The following is a 21,081-nucleotide window of genomic DNA, read 5'->3' on the forward strand; positions in this document are numbered from 1 at the left end:
ACGAATCATGTTTTATCACGTCATGTAGAGCTCAAATCATGCAATTATTTTTGTTTTTCAAGCTCTCCTCCAGTATTTAGACTGATTAAAGCACTACAGACAGAGATATTCAGAGACATCGGTTCAACAACAGCAGAGTTTGAGCCCCTGTTAAAGATATTACTCACTGCTGTTAATCAGATATCCTGTCTCCTCCGATTCTTCCTCTAATGTGACAGTAATCTCTCCTTCCTCCTCAACTCCAAAAACGTCTTCTTCTTCTTTCACTGTGACAGTCATCTCCTCCTCCTCTTTCACTCCAAAGACACATTGAGAGCAGTGATATGGCTTCTCCCCTCTGTACGTTTTCTTATGTCTTTTCAGACTCCCTAACTGGGTAAAACTCTTCCTGCGGTGGGAGCAGTGTTGTGGTCTTGCTGGTTTGGACGTCTCTGGCTCTGTTTCCTCTGAGTCTGGTCTCTCTCCTGCCAAAGACAAACAGAGTAGTTAGTTTAGGCAGAGTATTCAGTTAAGGCAGAGGCTACAAATACAGAGTTTTCACCCTTGAAATGTACTTGTTAAAACTAAGGATCCACATCACGTTCTGAGCACCGTGTTATAAATAACACACATTCATGGTTCTCTCTTTACCCTCTTCTGAACTCTCAACCAATTTGATCAATATGATGATCGGCAGCTAGCCCTAGTGGTTAGCTAGCCCTAGTGGTTAATCCCCGAGCTCACAAGGTAAAAATCTGTCGTTTTGCCCCTGAACAAGGCAGTTAACCCACTGATCCTTGGCCGTCAATGTAAATAAAAATGTGTTCTTAACTGACTTGCCGAGTTAAATAAAGGTTAAATCAAATAAAATGTAAATCTGTTTCTACCGGATACAACCTGATAAAAACCCTCATACGATTTGAACAAACATTCCAAAAATATATATATTTTGGAAGCTACAACCTAATCTGTCTGTTGGAACGGATATTGCCGTAGCACAAGCAAGACGCAGTGTACATAATGCATTGGGTCAAAAAACAATCTGCGTTTTGTGTGATGATGTAATCTTTATAGTTATGCTGTTATTTAGCCAGGAGTCTAGCTGCCATTTAGCCAGGAGTCTAGCTGCCATTTAGCCAGGAGTCTAGCTGCCATTTAGCCAGGAGTCTAGCTGCCATTTAGCCAGGAGTCTAGCTGCCATTTAGCCAGGAGTCTAGCTGCCATTTAGCCAGGAGTCTAGCTGCCATTTAGCCAGGAGTCTAGCTGCCATTTAGCCAGGAGTCTAGCTAGCAGTTAGCCAGGAGTCTAGCTAGCAGTTAGCCAGGAGTCTAGCTAGCAGTTAGCCAGGAGTCTAGCTGCCATTTAGCCAGGAGTCTAGCTGCCATTTAGCCAGGAGTCTAGTTAGCAGTTAACCAGGAGTCTAGCTAGCAGTTAACCAGGAGTCTAGCTAGCAGTTAGCCAGGAGTCTAGCTGCCATTTAGCCAGGAGTCTAGCTGCCATTTAGCCAGGAGTCTAGCTGCCATTTTGTCAGGAGTCTAGCTGCCATTTAGCCAGGAGTCTAGCTGCCATTTACCCAGGAGTCTAGCTGCCATTTACCCAGGAGTCTAGCTGCCATTTAGCCAGCAGTCTAGCTACCATTTAGCCAGCAGTCTAGCTAGCAGTTAGCCAGGAGTCTAGCTAGCAGTTAGCCAGGAGTCTAGCTAGCAGTTAGCCAGGAGTCTAGCTGCCATTTAGCCAGGTGTCTAGCTGCCATTTAGCCAGGAGTCTAGCTAGCAGTTAGCCAGGAGTCTAGCTGCCATTTAGCCAGGTGTCTAGCTGCCATTTAGCCAGGAGTCTAGCTAGCAGTTAGCCAGGAGTCTAGCTAGCAGTTAGCCAGGAGTCTAGCTGCCATTTAGCCAGGAGTCTAGCTGCCATTTAGCCAGGAGTCTAGCTAGCAGTTAGCCAGGAGTCTAGCTGCCATTTAGCCAGGAGTTTAGCTGCCATTTAGCCAGGAGTCTAGCTGCCATTTAGCCAGGAGTCTAGCTGCCATTTAGCCAGGAGTCTAGCTGACATTTAGCCATGAGTCTAGCTAGCAGTTAGCCAGGAGTCTAGCTGCCATTTAGCCAGGAGTCTAGCTGCCATTTAGCCAGGAGTCTAGCTAGCAGTTAGCCATGAGTCTAGCTGCCATTTAGCCAGGAGTCTAGCTGCCATTTAGCCAGGAGTCTAGCGGTCATTTAGCCAGGAGTCTAGCTGCCATTTAGCCAGGAGTCTAGCTGCCATTTAGCCAGGAGTCTAGCTGCCATTTAGCTAGGAGTCTAGCTGCCATTTAGCCAGGAGTCTAGCTAGCAGTTAGCCAGGAGTCTAGCTAGCAGTTAGCCAGGAGTCTAGCTAGCAGTTAGCCAGGAGTCTAGCTAGCAGTTAGCCAGGAGTCTAGCTAGCAGTTAGCCAGGAGTCTAGCTAGCAGTTAGCCAGGAGTATAGCTGCCATTTAGCCAGGAGTCTAGCTGCCATTTAGCCAGGAGTCTAGCTGCCATTTAGCCAGGAGTCTAGCTAGCAGTTAGCCAGGAGTCTAGCTAGCAGTTAGCCAGGAGTCTAGCTGCCATTTAGCCAGGAGTCTAGCTAGCAGTTAGCCAGGAGTCTAGCTGCCATTTAGCCAGGAGTCTAGCTGCCATTTAGCCAGGAGTCTAGCTGCCATTTAGCCAGGAGTCTAGCTGCCATTTAGCCAGGAGTCTAGCTGCCATTTAGCCAGGAGTCTAGCTGCCATTTAGCCAGGAGTCTAGCTGCCATTTAGCCAGGAGTCTAGCTGCCATTTATCCAGGAGTCTAGCTGCCATTTATCCAGGAGTCTAGCTGCCATTGAGCCAGGAGCCTAGCTGCCATTGAGCCAGGAGTCTAGCTGCCATTTAGCCAGGAGCCTAGCTGCCATTTAGCCAGGAGTCTAGCTGCCATTTAGCCAGGAGTCTAGCTGCCATTTAGCCAGGAGTCTAGCTGCCATTTAGCCAGGAGTCTAGCTGCCATTTAGCCAGGAGTCTAGCTGCCATTTAGCCAGGAGTCTAGCTGCCATTTAGCCAGGAGTCTAGCTGCCATTTAGCCAGGAGTCTAGCTGCCATTTAGCCAGGAGTCTGCCTCCTGTTTGCAATGATGATGAAAAAAGAACATTAAAACCTCTACAGGATCGGTATCCCGACCTCGGACATCGATCATGAGGTTGTAAGTAACAAGAACATTTCCCAGGACATAGACATATCTGATATTAGCAGAAAGCTTCAATTCTTGTTAATCTAACTGCACTGTCCAATGTTCAGTAGCTATTATAGTGAAAGAGTACCATGCTATTGTTTGAGGAGAGTGCACAGTTATGAACCTGTAAATGTATTAAATATCTATTAACTGCCTGTCTGGGACACGCTTGTTTGATTCGCTGTACAGGCTACATACAGCTTGTTTGATTCGCTGTACAGGCTACATACAGCTTGTCTGATAAGCTGTACAGGCTACATACAGCTTGTCTGATAAGCTGTACAGGCTACATACAGCTTGTCTGATAAGCTGTACAGGCTACATACAGCTTGTCTGATAAGCTGTACAGGCTACATACAGCTTGTCTGATAAGCTGTACAGGCTACATACAGCTTGTCTGATAAGCTGTACAGGCTACATACAGCTTGTCTGATAAGCTGTACAGGCTACATACAGCTTGTCTGATAAGCTGTACAGGCTACATACAGCTTGTCTGATAAGCTGTACAGGCTACATACAGCTTGTCTGATAAGCTGTACAGGCTACATACAGCTTGTCTGATAAGCTGTACAGGCTACATACAGCTTGTCTGATAAGCTGTACAGGCTACATACAGCTTGTCTGATAAGCTGTACAGGCTACATACAGCTTGTCTGATAAGCTGTACAGGCTACATACAGCTTGTCTGATAAGCTGTACAGGCTACATACAGCTTGTTTGATTCGCTGTACAGGCTACATACAGCTTGTTTGATTCGCTGTACAGGCTACATACAGCTTGTTTGATTCGCTGTACAGGCTACATACAGCTTGTTTGATTCGCTGTACAGGCTACATACAGCTTGTTTGATTCGCTGTACAGGCTACATACAGCTTGTTTGATTCGCTGTACAGGCTACATACAGCTTGTTTGATTCGCTGTACAGGCTACATACAGCTTGTTTGATTCGCTGTACAGGCTACATACAGCTTGTTTGATTCGCTGTACAGGCTACATACAGCTTGTTTGATTCGCTGTACAGGCTACATACAGCTTGTTTGATTCGCTGTACAGGCTACATACAGCTTGTTTGATTCGCTGTACAGGCTACATACAGCTTGTTTGATTCGCTGTACAGGCTACATACAGCTTGTTTGATTCGCTGTACAGGCTACATACAGCTTGTTTGATTCGCTGTACAGGCTACATACAGCTTGTTTGATTCGCTGTACAGGCTACATACAGCTTGTTTGATTCGCTGTACAGGCTACATACAGCTTGTTTGATTCGCTGTACAGGCTACATACAGCTTGTTTGATTCGCTGTACAGGCTACATACAGCTTGTTTGATTCGCTGTACAGGCTACATACAGCTTGTTTGATAAGCTGTACAGGCTACATACAGCTTGTTTGATAAGCTGTACAGGCTACATACAGCTTGTTTGATAAGCTGTACAGGCTACATACAGCTTGTTTGATAAGCTGTACAGGCTACATACAGCTTGTTTCATAAGCTGTACAGGCTACATACAGCTTGTTTGATTCGCTGTACAGGCTACATACAGCTTGTTTGATAAGCTGTACAGGCTACATACAGCTTGTTTGATAAGCTGTACAGGCTACATACAGCTTGTTTGATACGCTGTACAGGCTACATACAGCTTGTTTGATACGCTGTATAGGCTACATACAGCTTGTTTGATACGCTGTATAGGCTTGCCTACATAGCTGCATGTAACTTCCCTTCACTTCCCTCCTGAAAAATGAACAAGATATTTCTAGACAACTTGTTTACAACAGCCTACTGTTACAACACACCAATAACTACTCTTGTTCCAACTGTTTTGTGTACAAGAGGCAGCCGAGTCACCGAGTGACTGTTGAGGCAGCAGAGTCACCGAGTGGCTGTTTTGAGGCAGCAGATTCACCGAGGGACTGTTTTGAGGCAGCAGAGTCACCGAGTGACTGTTTTGAAGCAGCGGAGTCACCGAGTGACTGTTTTGTGTACAATAGGCAGTGGAGTCACCGAGTGACTGTTTTGTGTACAAGTGGCAGCGGAGTCACTAAGTGACTTTTGTGTACAAGCGGAAGCGGAGTCACTGAGTGACTGTTTTGTGGACAAGAGGCAGCGGAGTCCCCGAGTGACTGTTTTGAGGCAGTGGAGTCACTGAGTGACTGTTTTGTGTAGAAAAGGCAGTGGAGTCACTGAGTGACTGTTTTGTGTACAAGCGGCAGCGGAGTCACCGAGTGACTGTTTTGAGGCAGCGGAGTCACCAAGTGACTGTTTTGAGGCAGCAGAGTCACTGAGTGATTGTTTTGTGTACAAGAGGCAGTGGAGTCACCGAGTGACTGTTTTGTGTACAAGAGGCAGTGGAGTCACTGATTGACTGTTTTGTGTACAAGCGGCAGCGGGTCACTGATTGACTGTTTTGTGTACAAGAGGCAGCGGGTCACTGATTGACTGTTTTGTGTACAAGAGGCAGCGGGTCACTGATTGACTGTTTTGTGTACAAGAGGCAGCGGGTCACTGATTGACTGTTTTGTGTACAAGAGGCAGCGGGTCACTGATTGACTGTTTTGTGTACAAGAGGCAGCGGGTCACTGATTGACTGTTTTGTGTACAAGAGGCAGCGGGTCACTGATTGACTGTTTTGTGTACAAGAGGCAGCGGGTCACTGATTGACTGTTTTGTGTACAAGAGGCGCGGGTCACTGATTGACTGTTTTGTGTACAAGAGGCAGCGGGGTCACTGAGTGACTGTTTTGTGTACAAGAGGCAGCGGGTCACTGAGTGACTGTTTTGTGTACAAGAGGCAGCGGGTCACTGAGTGACTGTTTTGTGTACAAGAGGCAGCGGGTCACTGATTGACTGTTTTGTGTACAAGAGGCAGCGGGTCACTGAGTGACTGTTTTGTGTACAAGAGGCAGCGGGTCACTGAGTGACTGTTTTGTGTACAAGAGGCAGCGGGTCACTGATTGACTGTTTTGTGTACAAGAGGCAGCGGGTCACTGATTGACTGTTTTGTGTACAAGAGGCAGCGGGTCACTGAGTGACTGTTTTGTGTACAAGAGGCAGCGGGTCACTGAGTGACTGTTTTGTGTACAAGAGGCAGCGGGTCACTGAGTGACTGTTTTGTGTACAAGAGGCAGCGGGTCACTGAGTGACTGTTTTGTGTACAAGAGGCAGCGGGTCACTGAGTGACTGTTTTGTGTACAAGAGGCAGCGGGTCACTGAGTGACTGTTTTGTGTACAAGAGGCAGCGGGTCACTGAGTGACTGTTTTGTGTACAAGAGGCAGCGGGTCACTGAGTGACTGTTTTGTGTACAAGAGGCAGCGGGTCCCTGAGTGACTGTTTTGTGTACAAGAGGCAGCGGGTCACTGAGTGACTGTTTTGTGTACAAGAGGCAGCGGGTCACTGAGTGACTGTTTTGTGTACAAGAGGCAGCGGGTCACTGAGTGACTGTTTTGTGTACAAGAGGCAGCGGGTCCCTGAGTGACTGTTTTGTGTACAAGAGGCAGCGGGTCCCTGAGTGACTGTTTTGTGTACAAGAGGCAGCGGGTCACTGAGTGACTGTTTTGTGTACAAGAGGCAGCGGGTCCCTGAGTGACTGTTTTGTGTACAAGAGGCAGCGGGTCACTGAGTGACTGTTTTGTGTACAAGAGGCAGCGGGTCCCTGAGTGACTGTTTTGTGTACAAGAGGCAGCGGGTCACTGAGTGACTGTTTTGTGTACAAGAGGCAGCGGGTCACTGAGTGACTGTTTTGTGTACAAGAGGCAGCGGGTCCCTGAGTGACTGTTTTGTGTACAAGCTGCGGAGTCACTGAGTGACTGTTTTGTGTACAAGCTGCGGAGTCACTGAGCAGCAGCTGAAAGGAGGTAGGCTAGTGAATCTGTCATTCTCTGTATTTTTAGCAACAGCAAGCCAGGTTCCATAAAATCCAGAACCACAGCCAGTCCGTTTAGTTTAACAGAGAGATCAGGATGGAATGAACTAGACACCAAGCACGAGAAAACAGGCCAAAAATGAAGAGGGACGACTAGCAGGTAACATGAAGGGTAGAAGCGTTGGGCCGGTAACTGAAATCCCAGGGCTGACAAGGTAAAAAAAATCTGTCGCTCTGCCCCTGAGCAAGGCAGTTAACCCACTGTTCCCCTGAGCAAGGCAGTTAACCCACTGTTCCCCTGAGCAAGGCAGTTAACCCACTGTTCCCCTGGACAAGGCAGTTAACCCACTGTTCCCCTGAGCAAGGCAGTTCCCCGGGCACTGATGTCAATTAATGGCACACAACACCCCCCCCCCCCCCCCTTCCGTTAAATGCGGAAGACACAATTCAGTTGAATGCATTCAGTTGTACAACTGACTAGGTATCCCCCTTTCCCTTAGTGGAACTTGTCCCATAAGAGAAGCTTGTTTTTGATTTACGATGCCAAACCCTTTTGCTACAGTGTGCACTAATGAATATGACCCTGAACGAAACCTCCACATGATACAATTGTCTTCCTATGAGGTTTAATCCCAATCAGTTCTCTTAATAACCTGAAGCCAAGTGTATCACCAAGACCAAGTCAAACTGTACAACAGCTGGAAACCAAGTCTAGTCTAGAAAAGTCTGAAAAGTAAATCAAATATAATAGGATACATTTGATCCATTGTGACGTTTTGTTGGTGACAATATGGCACAAAACAACATGTTCAAATATATATAACTTCAGGAGAATGACCCTTTAACACCACACAGTTCAACAACTGCAGAGTTTGTGCCCGTTTTAAAAAAATATTACTTACTAGTGTTAACCAGATCTCTTGTCCCCTATTCTTCTAATGTGACAGTCTTCTCTGCCTCCTCCTTCACTACAAAAACGTCTTCTTTTTCTTTCACCGTGACAGTCGTAGTCTCCTCTTTGACTCCAAAAAAAGCTTCCTCCTCTTTCTTGCTCTCCTCTTCTTTCACAGTAACATCCTCCTGTTTTACTCTGAGTGCTTCTTCCTCCTCTTTCACTGTAACTTCTTCCTCTTTCACTGTAACAGCCTCAACCTCAACTTGATTTTTAACGGTGACAGCCTCCTCTTCCTCATCCTCCTCTTTCACGAGAGATTCTTTCTCCGTCCAGCAGACCGCCTCTTCTGTAGCAGGGGGAGAGTCGTTCAGTGAACTCATGGTCGAAGACCTTAGCTAGCTAGTTAGCATTAGCGACTAGTCAAGTGTTATTTATCCAGCTAGCTAATAACGTAAATGGAGTAACTAGTAAATACACAGACAGTGTGTTTAAAACACAGGTTAATAAACACAAAAATGGCATAAAGAGCTTCGATGTTTCGGTTTCAATTTTGGTTACCGAATCGGCTGAATTGTTGTTGCTGAAGAAACGTCCCGTCCACTACATTATACCTAACGCACGACGCATCACCTTAAAGACTCACACCGCCTCCTGCTGACTGGAGTGGGTAACACAGTTGAACAAAACATTCTGGCAAAACAATGTAAACAAGTAATTGGTAAATAACCTGTTTTCTGTTACGTCTTACAGATAATTTCCTCTAGGCAGATGTAGAAGCTGAACATGAATATGTACATTATGATAAACCCTGTCATAATAAACCCTGTTATAGTAAACCCTGTTATAATCAACCCTGTTATAGTAAACCCTGTTATAATAAACCCTGTTATAGTCAACCCTGTTATAGTAAACCCTGTTATAGTAAACCCTGTTATATTAAACCCTGTTATAGTAAACCCTGTTATAGTAAACCCTGTTATAGTAAACCCTGTTATAATAAACCCTGTTATGGTAAACCCTGTTATAGTAAACCCTGTTATAGTAAACCCTGTTATAGTAAACCCTGTTATAGTAAACCCTGTTATAGTAAACCCTGTTGTGATAAACCCTGTTATAGTCAACCCTGTTATAGTAAACCCTGTTATAGTAAACCCTGTTATAGTAAACCCTGTTATAGTAAACCCTGTTATAGTAAACCCTGTTATAGTAAACCCTGTTATGGTAAACCCTGTTATAAAAGGTAATGTGTTAAAACATCCTGTGTTTTGTTCTTTTTTTCACCTCCTGAGTTTTTCTCCAGATGAGAGCAAACTATTACATTACAGGGTCAATCTGCAGTTCAAACAATAACAAGGCGTACCCCACCCCTGTTTTGGTAAAAAGCTGTGGAGGTAAACAGGCTGTTTATGGGGTACGACAGTTGAACTAAGCTCATTAGGCATAACGAGTCAAAGGGTAATATATCAATCATTTAAAAGTTTGACATTTGTATGTAGTAAATGTCCCCTTTAAAGTCACACTGTTAGATGTGAACATACTATTGCCTTAACGTCACTCTGTAAGATACAAATAAGCAGTGAGCCACCAATGCAGAGAATAGCAGATAGCACTTGATTATCTGTAGTGCTTGAGGAATGACACACACACACACACACACACACACACACACACACACACACACACCATACAAAGCATGGAGTATGGATCACAGCCTTAAGTGTCTATGCTTGCGCCGCAATTGCTTTTTGAGTGGAGCGACCGGTTAGAGACGCTGGAGGGAGGACGGTCACGTGTGTTTGAGAAGCGGGCCCCAAGTTTCCAGCCAGGTATGAGCCGGGGTACTCACTAAAGCTACAAGCTTCACGTGCCAAGATCTAAGCGCATGTGCTTGGTTGGAGTTGGATTTTTTGGCGCGACAGATCAACAAACTTTTGGTAAATATTGTGGCAAAGAAGGGGGTCGAGTGATAAATGGCAGATATGTGAGAGCAGAACTAATAAACGGGCTCTGCCCGATCACTAAAATGGTCACCCCGATCAGAACTACATATCACAAAATGGCCGACTGCCAAAACTACAAGTCCCAGAAGCAAGTGGAACCCTCAGAAGGTGGAGCCAACACACAGATAAAGGGTCAAGAAAAAACAGGAAGGGGAAGTGAGGGCTGGAAGGATCTGTGAACCATAGAGAAAGAGACAATAGATATTGGCTGGATTTACTGTGTATGAGCTGGACTGTTTTGGACTTACCTGTTGGCGTTTGGACCTGGACCTACTGAGAACCCGATTCGTGTACCGAACCCTGCTATCCTTGACCTTGCCTACGACCTGGGTGGACCACGACGGAGAGACAAACACACAGGTACTGTCCTGATCGAAAGAACTCTCATTCTGGGGTAATTTGGTGACAGTTTCCCACTTAATTTGTGACAAATGCTCATAACCTTGAAGAGGTTTGCCACAATATGATACTGTAACACACCGGTTAACACATTTCTAGACTCACTAGAGGGTGACAGCAGAGATTTCCATGTTGGGATTCCCAATCCCAGCCGGTTGTGATACAGCCTGGAATCGAATCATGGTCTGTAGTGACGCCTCTAGCACTGAGATGCAGTGCCTTAGACCGCTGTGATACAGCCTGGAATGGAACCAGGGACTGTAGTGACGCCTCTAGCACTGAGATGCAGTGCCTTAGACCGCTGTGATACAGCCTGGAATCAAATCATGGTCTGTAGTGACACCTCTAGCACTGAGATGCAGTGCCTTAGACCGCTGTGATACAGCCTGGAATGGAACCAGAGTCTGTAGTGACGTCTCTAGCACTGAGATGCATTAGACCGCTGTGATACAGCCTGGAATGGAACCAGGGACTGTAATGACGCCTATAGCACTGAGATGCCTTAGGCCGCTGTGATACAGCCTGGAATCGAACCAGGGTCTATAGTGTCTTAGACCGCTGTGATACAGCCTGGAATGGAACCAGGGACTGTAGTGAAGCCTCTAGCACTGAGACGCAGTGCCTTATTCCACTGCGCCACTAGGAAGCCCATCATTCACCACTGGAAGCTAATTTGAAAGAAAACCAACTGCATATTTAAATAACAGTTCAATGTAATGAATGGTTTGTTTAGTTCTTACCTCGTTTTGTGCCAGTAGGCTGTGGGTTATTCTGATAGCAGCTAGTTGACAGCAAGCAAGCTAGTTTTTTAGCTTCCCAAATCTCCCCCATGTGAAATAATAAGTTGTATACATAATTAGCCCCGGTAAAATATTATTCTACTCCCCAGTGTAACCTAAAAACATGATGTCAAGTTGATATGCTGCTTCAATGTATTCGCACCACATATCAACTTAAAGATGCACTATGCAGAAATCACTCCACCATTTTACTGGCCTCCTAAATTCTAGTAGTTCACCTCATTTTAGTTTAGGTGACAAAACAAGCAGTCATTGTGTAGAGAATCATTGTACCATTTAAACCACTGTGAAATATATTTTACACAACCAAATATTGTTCAGCTGTTTTGAAGCTGGTGGACTACAGACATCCTGGTTCGATTCCCAAAAGATACAAACATTAAACTTAAGAACAGGGAAGCATAGAAATTGCGCACATGGAACAGATCTGCAGCTTCTTGGACTTTCTTTCAAGGAGACTGACAGATCTATAACTCATATTTCTGTGTGAACGTGTGTCAGGTTTGCCCAAAAAAGTTACATATTGTAGCTTTAAAATAGAATGTCATTATATCACCGAGAAAAGGCAAGGAATTAACAATGTGGCAAAGTGACACGTCTCAATTTTCAGGTAGTACAAAAAGGTACGTAGAATACCGGAACATATTACAAGAAGTGGCCTCTTTTGTGACGAAAAACGACATTGCAACACTGCGCTACGCTCCGAATCTTAGGTTACCTTGAAGCTTGTGGCAAACCTGAAGTCAGCAACGTAACGTCCTTCATAGTGGTGCCTCGTGACTCAGATGTACAGTTGTGCTCAGCTCAACGCTGTGGTCGCCGTTGTAAGTTTTGAGGGCTGAATGGAGCACAGCGAAGACGTGTGAAACTTACTCCTCAGTCGTAAGCGCCCTGCTTAATTACTAGCTTTTGAGTGGCGCGAACAGTAGAGACGCTTGAGAGAGAGGACGGTCACGTGTGTTTGTAAAGCAGAGGTCCTGTGGTGGCATATTTCTGCTTTACCAAATGAGGAGAGTTACAAACTTCACACACCAGTCAGAGTTTTACTTAAATTACATCTTTAATTATAATGGCCTTTTTTGACTTTCAATGATGCGCTATCTCTAATGAACCTTTGAAAAGTACCAACAGAAAAGTACAAAGATCTTTTATAGCCAAGACACACCCCTCTCAACCTACATGACGAACCACAGATCTTAGGAACAGTTCACAAAGGTTAAGATTTGTATGAAAGATATCTATAAAACATAGCAGACAGTTACTGCTGTGTCAACAGTTCTCATTGTAAAGACCAGTGTCTGGCCCCCTCCTACTCCAAACGAGAACCCGTCTCACCCTGGTACGGTATAGCACAAAAACATGACCTCATGTTATCTGGAATGCTCTTTAGGCTTTATCACCCTTAGACATCGTAAATCTCCTCTGTCAGTGGTATATCTCATAGAGGCCCATCCTCAGTGGAACACTGAACACAATACTTTATTCCGTCAAATAAAACAACCCTTATACTGCAATACAAGCATTATAACATAATCTTGCAATTTTCCACGACAGTCCTGAGTACGAGCCAGGAATGTGAATGTTAATGTCTGGTACCATATTCCTCTCAGTCACTGACCACATCAATTCATTAATGATGTATTAATGGGCCTCCCGGGTGGCGCAGTGGTCTAGGGCACTGCACCGCAGTGCTAACTGTGCCACCAGAGTCTCTGGGTTCGCGCCCAGGCTCTGTCGCAGCCGGCCGCGACCGGGAGGTCCGTGGAGCGACGCACAATTGGCATAGCGTCGTCCGGGGTAGGGAGGGTTTGGCCGGTAGGGATATCCTTGTCTCATCGCGCTCCAGCGACTCCTGTGACGGGCCGGGCGCAGTGCGCGCCAGCCAAGGGGGGCCAGGTACACGGTGTTTTCTCCGACACATTGGTGCGGCTGGCTTCTGGGTTGGAGGCGCGCTGTGTTAAGAAGCAGTACGGCTGGTTGGGTTGTGCTTCGGAGGACGCATGGCTTTCGACCTTCGTCTCTCCCGAGGCCGTACGGGAGTTGTAGCGATGAGACAAGGTAGTAATTACTAGCGATTGGATACCACGAAAATTGGGGAGAAAATGGGATAAAAAAAAAAAATGATGTCTGGTACCATATTCCTCTCAGTCACTGACCACATCAATTCATTTATATGTGTCTAATCAGTGGAAAGTGGTAATCGCTAAGCAAGCAGCGTGACGTTCTTTACTCGGATACATTCACTCTGACATAGCCTGCTTCATATTCAGTTATGGTTTTGAAATAAAAAAAACATAATGTATTTTTTGGTCCTTTTTATACAACTTGATTTCATGTGGCATAAACAAAAGCGCAACATTTTGTTTTACAATTTATGAGACAAGTGTTGGAGCATTATTTGTGTTTTCTCATGAACTTAAAAGTATATTTGATGTGATATATTCATTTCTACACTGGAACAGTGGCAAGGCATTTTCACTGTATGTATTAACTCATGGTATTTCAGGTGCCCTAACTGGTTAAAACTAACTGGTTAAAACTGACTGGTTAAAACTAACTGGTTTAAAAAATATATAATTTCACACTAGGAGCATTGCTAACGTTTCTCTATGGTGTGGATTCTTTCATGTTCTTTCAATTGCCTTAATGAGGTAAAACTCTTTACGCACAGGGAGCATTGGTAGGGCTTCTCTCCTGTGTGTATTCTCTCATGCATTTTCAGGTTCCCTAACTTGGTAAAACTCTTTCCGCACTGAGAACAGTGATGAGGCTTCTCACCTGTGTGTATTCTCTTATGCATTTTTAGACTCCCTAACTCTGTAAATCTCTTTCCACACAGGGAGCAGTGGAAAGGCTTATCTCCTGTGTGTGTCCGCTCATGTTTTTTCAGGTTGCTTAACTCTGTAAAACTCTTTCCACAAAGGGAGCAGCGGAAAGGCTTCTCCCCGGTGTGTATTCTCGTATGTATTTTCAGGCTCCCTAACTCGGTAAAAGTCTTTCCACATTGAGAGCAGTGATGAGGCTTCTCACCTGTGTGTGTCCGCTCATGCCTTTTCATGTTGCCTAACTCCGTAAAACTCTTTCCGCACAGTGAGCAGTGGAAAGGCTTCTCTCCTGTGTGTGTTCTCTCATGTGATTTCAGGTACCCTAACTTGGTAAAACACATTCCACACTGAGAGCATTCGTAAGGCTTCTCTCCTGTGTGTATTCTCTCATGTATTTTTAGGTTCCCTAACTGAGTAAAACTCTTCCCACACTGGGAGCAGTGATGAGGCTTTGCTCCAGTGTGCGTTCTCTCATGTCTTTTCAGGTTCCCTAACTTGGTAAAACTCTTCCCGCAGTGGGAGCAGTCGTGTCGTTTTGCTGGTTTGGACGTCTCTGGTTCCTCTGAGTCTGATTTTTCTCCTGCTAAAGACAAACAGAGGTTTTATTTAAACAGAGAGACCTGAATAAACACTAATTGAAAACACTATTGAACTTCACTGTTGTTATGCAAATCATTTGTGGCATAAGCAAACATTTCTGGTCAAACAGTCTTATAAAACATCTGAATTAGTCTGAAAGGGGATTAGAAATAGGCCTGCATCAAAACACTTATAAAATATCTACCAGAATTAGTCTGAAAAGGGGATTGGAAACAGTCTGAAAAGGGGATTGGAAACAGCCTGAAAAGGGGATTGGAAACAGTCTGAAAAGGGATCGGAAACAGCCTGAAAAGGGGATTGGAAACAGTCTGAAAAGGGGATTGGAAACAGTCTGAAAGGGGGATTGGAAACAGCCTGAAAGGGGGATTGGAAACAGACTGAAAAGGGGATTGGAAACAGTCTGAAAAGGGGATTGGAAACAGCCTGAAAAGGGGATTGGAAACAGCCTGAAAAGGGATTGGAAACAGCCTGAAAAGGGGATTTGAAACAGCCTGAAAGGGGGATTGGAAACAGCCTGAAAGGGGGATTGGAAACAGTCTGAAAAGGGGATTGGAAACAGCCTGAAAAGGGGATTGGAAACAGCCTGAAAAGGGGATTTGAAACAGCCTGAAAAGGGATTGGAAACATTCTGAAAAAGGGATTGAAAACATTCTGAAAAAGGGATTGAAAACATTCTGAAAAAGGGATCGAAAACATTCTGAAAAAGGGATCGAAAACAGTCTGAAAAGGGGATCGGAAACAGTCTGAAAAGGGGATCGGAAACAGTCTGAAAAGGGGATCGGAAACAGACTGAAAAGGGGATCGGAAACAGTCTGAAAAAGGGATCGAAAACAGTCTGAAAAGGGGATCGAAAACAGTCTGAAAAGGGGATCGAAAACAGTCTGAAAAGGGGATCGAAAACAGTCTGAAAAGGGGATCGAAAACAGTCTGAAAAGGGGATCGGAAACAGTCTGAAAAGGGGATCGGAAACAGTCTGAAAAGGGGATCGGAAACAGTCTGAAAAGGGGATCGGAAACAGCCTGAAAGGGATCGGAAACAGCCTGAAAGGGATCGGAAACAGCCTGAAAGGGATCGGAAACAGCCTGAAAGGGATCGGAAACAGCCTGAAAGGGATCGGAAACAGCCTGAAAAGGGATTGGAAACAGTCTGAAAAGGGGATTGGAAACAGCCTGAAAAGGGGATTGGAAACAGCCTGAAAAGGGGATTTGAAACAGCCTGAAAAGGGATTGGAAACATTCTGAAAAGGGGATCGGAAACAGTCTGAAAAAGGGATCGAAAACAGTCTGAAAAGGGGATCGAAAACAGTCTGAAAAGGGGATCGAAAACAGTCTGAAAAGGGGATCGGAAACAGACTGAAAAGGGGATCGGAACCAGTCTGAAAAGGGGATCGGAAACAGTCTGAAAAGGGATCGGAAACAGTCTGAAAAGGGATCGGAAACAGTCTGAAAAGGGGATCGGAAACAGCCTGAAAAGGGGATCGGAAACAGCCTGAAAAGGGGATCGGAAACAGCCTGAAAAGGGGATCGGAAACAGCCTGAAAAGGGGATCGGAAACAGCCTGAAAAGGGGATTGGAAACAGCCTGAAAAGGGGATTGGAAACAGCCTGAAAAGGGGATTGGAAACAGCCTGAAAATGGATTGGAAACAGCCTGAAAAGGGATTGGAAACAGCCTGAAAAGGGGATCGAAAACAGTCTGAAAAGGGGATCGGAACCAGTCTGAAAAGGGGATCGGAACCAGTCTGAAAAGGATATTGGAAACAGCCTGAAAAGGGATTGGAAACAGCCTGAAAAGGGATTGGAAACAGCCTGAAAAGGGATTGGAAACAGCCTGAAAAGGGATTGGAAACAGCCTGAAAATGGATTGGAAACAGCCTGAAAAGGGATTGGAAACAGCCTGAAAAGGGATTGGAAACAGCCTGAAAAGGGATTGGAAACAGCCTGAAAAGGGATTGGAAACAGCCTGAAAAGGGATTGGAAACAGCCTGAAAGGGGATCGGAAACAGCCTGAAAAGGGATCGGAAACAGCCTGAAAAGGGATCGGAAACAGCCTGAAAAGGGATCGGAAACAGCCTGAAAAGGGATCGGAAACAGCCTGAAAAGGGATCGGAAACAGCCTGAAAAGGGATTGGAAACAGACTGCATCAAAACAATCATGTTGAAGTAAATTCCCCTGACAACTATTATACACTAAAAACAAACATATTATATCATAAACATATCACTAACAAACATATCATTAACATATCAAAACATTAACATATCATTAACATATCATTAACATATTTTGAGGAGGGAGGATAATATAAGTTGACATAAGTAACAAGTAAAAGTAGACCAAACAATAACATATAGTGTTTCAACTGATATTCAAATTGTGTTTATGAATTATTAAGTGATTAAAAGTTATCATTCTGTTACCCAAATAAAAGCCTTTTATTTCCATTTACTGTAACCAGCCCTCTCACCCACTGAGCACCGACAGACACCAGGCATTCATGGACGTTGAAATACAGTATAGCAGGCAGAGCACACTAGAGTACCTGTTTAATTTACTGTATTTGACTACTACTCTACTCTACTGAACTCTACTGAGCTCTACTCTACTGAACTCTATGGAGCTCTACGGAGCTCTACTCTACTGAACTCTACTGAGCTCTACTCTACTGAGCTCTACTGAGCTCTACTCTACTGAGCTCTACTGAGCTCTACTCTACTGAACTCTACGGAGCTCTACTCTAATGAACTCTATGGAGCTCTACTCTACTGAACTCTATGGAGCTCTACTCTACTGAACTCTACTGAACTCTACTCTACTGAACTCTACTGAGCTCTACTCTACTGAACTCTATGGAGCTCTACTCTACTGAACTCTACGGAGCTCTACGGAGCTCTACTCTACTGAACTCTACTGAGCTCTACTGAGCTCTACTCTACTGAACTCTACGGAGCTCTACTCTACTGAACTCTATGGAGCTCTACTCTACTGAGCTCTACTCTACTGAACTCTATGGAGCTCTACTCTACGGAACTCTACGGAGCTCTACGGAGCTCTACTCTACTGAGCTCTACTCTACTGAACTTTACTGAGCTCTACTCTACTGAACTCTACTGAGCTCTACTCTACTGAACTCTACTGAGCTCTACTCTACTGAACTCTACGGAGCTCTACGGAGCTCTACTCTACTGAACTCTACTGAGCTCTACTGAGCTCTACTCTACTGAACTCTACTGAGCTCTACTCTACTGAGCTCTACTCAACTCTAAGGAGCTCTACTCAACTCTACGGAGCTCTACTCAACTCAACTCTACTGAGCTCTACTCTACTGAACTCTACTGAACTCTACTGAACTCAACTCTACTGAGCTCTACTCTACTCAACTCTACTGAACTCTACTGAGCTCTACTGAGCTCTACTCTACTGAACTCTATGGAGCTCTACGGAGCTCTACTCTACTGAACTCTACTGAGCTCTACTCTACTGAGCTCTACTGAGCTCTACTCTACTGAGCTCTACTGAGCTCTACTCTACTGAACTCTACGGAGCTCTACTCTAATGAACTCTATGGAGCTCTACTCTACTGAACTCTATGGAGCTCTACTCTACTGAACTCTACTGAACTCTACTCTACTGAACTCTACTGAGCTCTACTCTACTGAACTCTATGGAGCTCTACTCTACTGAACTCTACGGAGCTCTACGGAGCTCTACTCTACTGAACTCTACTGAGCTCTACTGAGCTCTACTCTACTGAACTCTACGGAGCTCTACTCTACTGAACTCTATGGAGCTCTACTCTACTGAGCTCTACTCTACTGAACTCTATGGAGCTCTACTCTACGGAACTCTACGGAGCTCTACGGAGCTCTACTCTACTGAGCTCTACTCTACTGAACTTTACTGAGCTCTACTCTACTGAACTCTACTGAGCTCTACTCTACTGAACTCTACTGAGCTCTACTCTACTGAACTCTACGGAGCTCTACGGAGCTCTACTCTACTGAACTCTACTGAGCTCTACTGAGCTCTACTCTACTGAACTCTACTGAGCTCTACTCTACTGAGCTCTACTCAACTCTAAGGAGCTCTACTCAACTCTACGGAGCTCTACTCAACTCAACTCTACTGAGCTCTACTCTACTGAACTCTACTGAACTCTACTGAACTCAACTCTACTGAGCTCTACTCTACTCAACTCTACTGAACTCTACTGAGCTCTACTGAGCTCTACTCTACTGAACTCTACTCTACTGTACTCTACTGAACTCTACTGAACGCTATTGTACTGAACTCTACTGAACTGAGCTCTACTCTACTGAACTCTACTCTACTGAGCTCTACTCTACTGAGCTCTACTGAGCTCTACTCTACTGAGCTCTACTCTACTGAACTACTGAGCTCTACTCTACTGAGCTCTACTCTACTGAACTCTACTCTACTGAACTCTACTGAACTCTACTCTACTATACTCTACTATACTCTACTGTACTCTACTGTACTCTACTCTACTGTACTCTACTGTACTCTACTGTACTCTACTGTACTGTACTCTACTGAACTCTACTGAACTCTACTCTACTATACTCTACTATACTCTACTGTACTCTACTCTACTGTACTCTACTCTACTCTACTGTACTCTACTGTACTCTACTCTACTCTACTGTACTCTACTGTACTCTACTCTACTGTACTATACTCTACTGTACTCTACTGTACTCTACTCTACTCTACTGTACTCTACTGTACTCTACTGTACTCTACTGTACTCTACTCTACTGAACGCTATTGTACTGTACTCTACTGAACTGAGCTCTACTCTACTGAACTCTACTGAACTCTACTCTACTGAACTCTACTCTACTGAAGAGTAGAAGATTTGGTTGTTTAGCTATCTGTAAGAGGCTCCAAGAGAATCTGGAAACGCAGCCACAACATATTCAAGTGTAGGATTTCAGTTGAATAACTCTTCAAAATGACACATTAGTTCAACAACTGCAGTGTTTGTTCCCCTGTTTTAAAGACAGTTCTCACTGTAGCTGCTTTTAGCAATGCTGGTGTAGTTACACTAGCGCTGCTCGCAATTGCGTTGCACAAAAAAACTGAACAGTCAGAAGCCAGAGGTGATATAAAATTACATTTTAACTTACTGAGTTGGTGAGCTGGACTATTGGTCTTTCAAACGGGAAGAATTTGAGACAAAATAGCTAAAGGACCGTATTATTAAAACAGACTTTCCAAACGTTCCAGACACACTTTCTCTCTGCTTTCAAAATAAAAGTTATTACTTTTTTTTGTGCACATATGGCACAAGTGCAGGACTTTTATTTTGATAAAAGCCGATATACTCACTGGTGATCGTCAGATCTTGTTCAGTCTCCTCCTCCTCTCTTTCCTCATCCTCTTTCACTCTAGAAGGCTCTTCCTCTTTTTTCAAGACAATATCCTCCTTCTCTTCTTCCTTTTTGATCCCGTTAGCTTCTTCCTCCTCTTCTTCTTTCACTCCAAACGGTTCTTTCAATGTGATATCCTCCTCTTCCTCCTTTTTAATTCTGAAAGCTTCTACCTCCTCCTCCTCTTCCTCAATAACAGTCTCTATCCACTCTTCCTCTTTCATTCCAAACGTTTCTTTCTCCTCTTTCACTGTAACATCCTCCTCCTCTTCCTCTTTTACCATTTTGAAAGCCCCTTCCTCTCCTTTCACTGTAATATCCCCCTCTTCCTCTTTTACGATAATGTTCAGCCTCAGAGCTTCTTTCTCCGTCCAACAGACCACCTCTTCTTTAGCAGAGGAGTAGCTTACTGAGCTCATGGTCGGGGATGTTAGCTAGCTAGTTAGCATTAGCGACTATCTTATTGCTAGTTTGACTATCAATTTCAACAAATTGTCAATTACGTTTAAGTTAACTAATGTTACTAGCTACGTAAACAGAATTGTGTTTAAAACACAGAGTAATATATCCAAAATGGGCTTAAGAGTTTCAGTGTTTCCGCTTTTCTGTTGGCTAGCAAGATACCGAAGTGGTTAATTAAATAAGCAGCTTTGTTGTTGAAGTGAGCCGTCCCGTCCACTAGATTATGCGTCACGCAAGAAGCATTCACCTGAAACTCACAACGCCGTCTGCTGATTGGAGTGGGTAGCGCAGTTTAGAAAAATATTCACTACATTGTTTATTCTGGCCAACAATGTCATAAAAAAACATTTTCTCCTTTGCCAAGATAATCCACCGGACAGGTGAAATACAGTGAAAACAGAGAACTCAAGCACAGAGAGACAGATATTTGATTATGCTTTGTGTCTTATTTTGTCTCTATAAAGTGTGTTGTGACTAAATGCACTTTAAATAAATTGTGATTTGATCTAGATTCAAGCACAGAGAGACAGATATTTGATTATGCTTTGTGTCTTATTTTGTCTCTATAAAGTGTGTTGTGACTAAATGCACTTTAAATAAATTGTGATTTGATCTAGATGGGGAAAAGAACAAACATATATTTTTTAAAC

The 21,081-nt window shown here is 44.3% G+C and overlaps 2 protein-coding genes across 3 annotated transcripts in view; both read right to left on the reverse strand.

Annotated features, from left to right (window-relative positions):
- The window catches only part of LOC129839544 (zinc finger protein 239-like), a 126,626-nt gene extending 118,066 nt beyond the window's left edge, over window positions 1–8,560 (reverse strand). For both annotated transcript variants that reach the window (XM_055907062.1, XM_055907063.1), the window contains exons 1-2: window positions 7,962–8,560; window positions 168–464 (exon numbers count right to left, since the gene is read on the reverse strand). In XM_055907062.1, the coding sequence (XP_055763037.1) occupies window positions 168–279 (112 nt within the window). In that variant the 5' untranslated portion in view covers window positions 280–464; window positions 7,962–8,560. The remainder of the gene's footprint in view (window positions 1–167; window positions 465–7,961) is intronic.
- Window positions 8,561–12,217: 3,657 nt separating this feature from the next.
- Window positions 12,218–20,627, reverse strand: LOC129839549 (zinc finger protein 501-like). Its single transcript, XM_055907070.1, has 2 exons — window positions 19,929–20,627; window positions 12,218–14,561 (listed from the first exon to the last, which is right to left on the reverse strand). Exons 1-2 carry the CDS (start codon window positions 20,386–20,388, stop codon window positions 13,750–13,752), a joined length of 1,272 nt encoding a protein of 423 aa, XP_055763045.1. The 5' UTR covers window positions 20,389–20,627; the 3' UTR covers window positions 12,218–13,749.
- Between the last annotated feature and the right edge of the window lie 454 nt (window positions 20,628–21,081).

This window comes from Salvelinus fontinalis, chromosome 40, assembly GCF_029448725.1.
Source record: "Salvelinus fontinalis isolate EN_2023a chromosome 40, ASM2944872v1, whole genome shotgun sequence".
NCBI classification, from domain to species: Eukaryota; Metazoa; Chordata; class Actinopteri; order Salmoniformes; family Salmonidae; genus Salvelinus; species Salvelinus fontinalis.

Coding starts and splice junctions, on each gene's coding strand:
- LOC129839549 (XM_055907070.1), bottom strand. CDS start 20,388: ATGAGCTCAGTAAGCTACTCCTCTGCTAAAGAAGAGGTGGTCTGTTGG. Junction 14,562..19,928: donor ACAAGATCTGACGATCACCA/GTGAGTATATCG, acceptor GTTTGTCTTTAG/CAGGAGAAAAATCAGACTCA.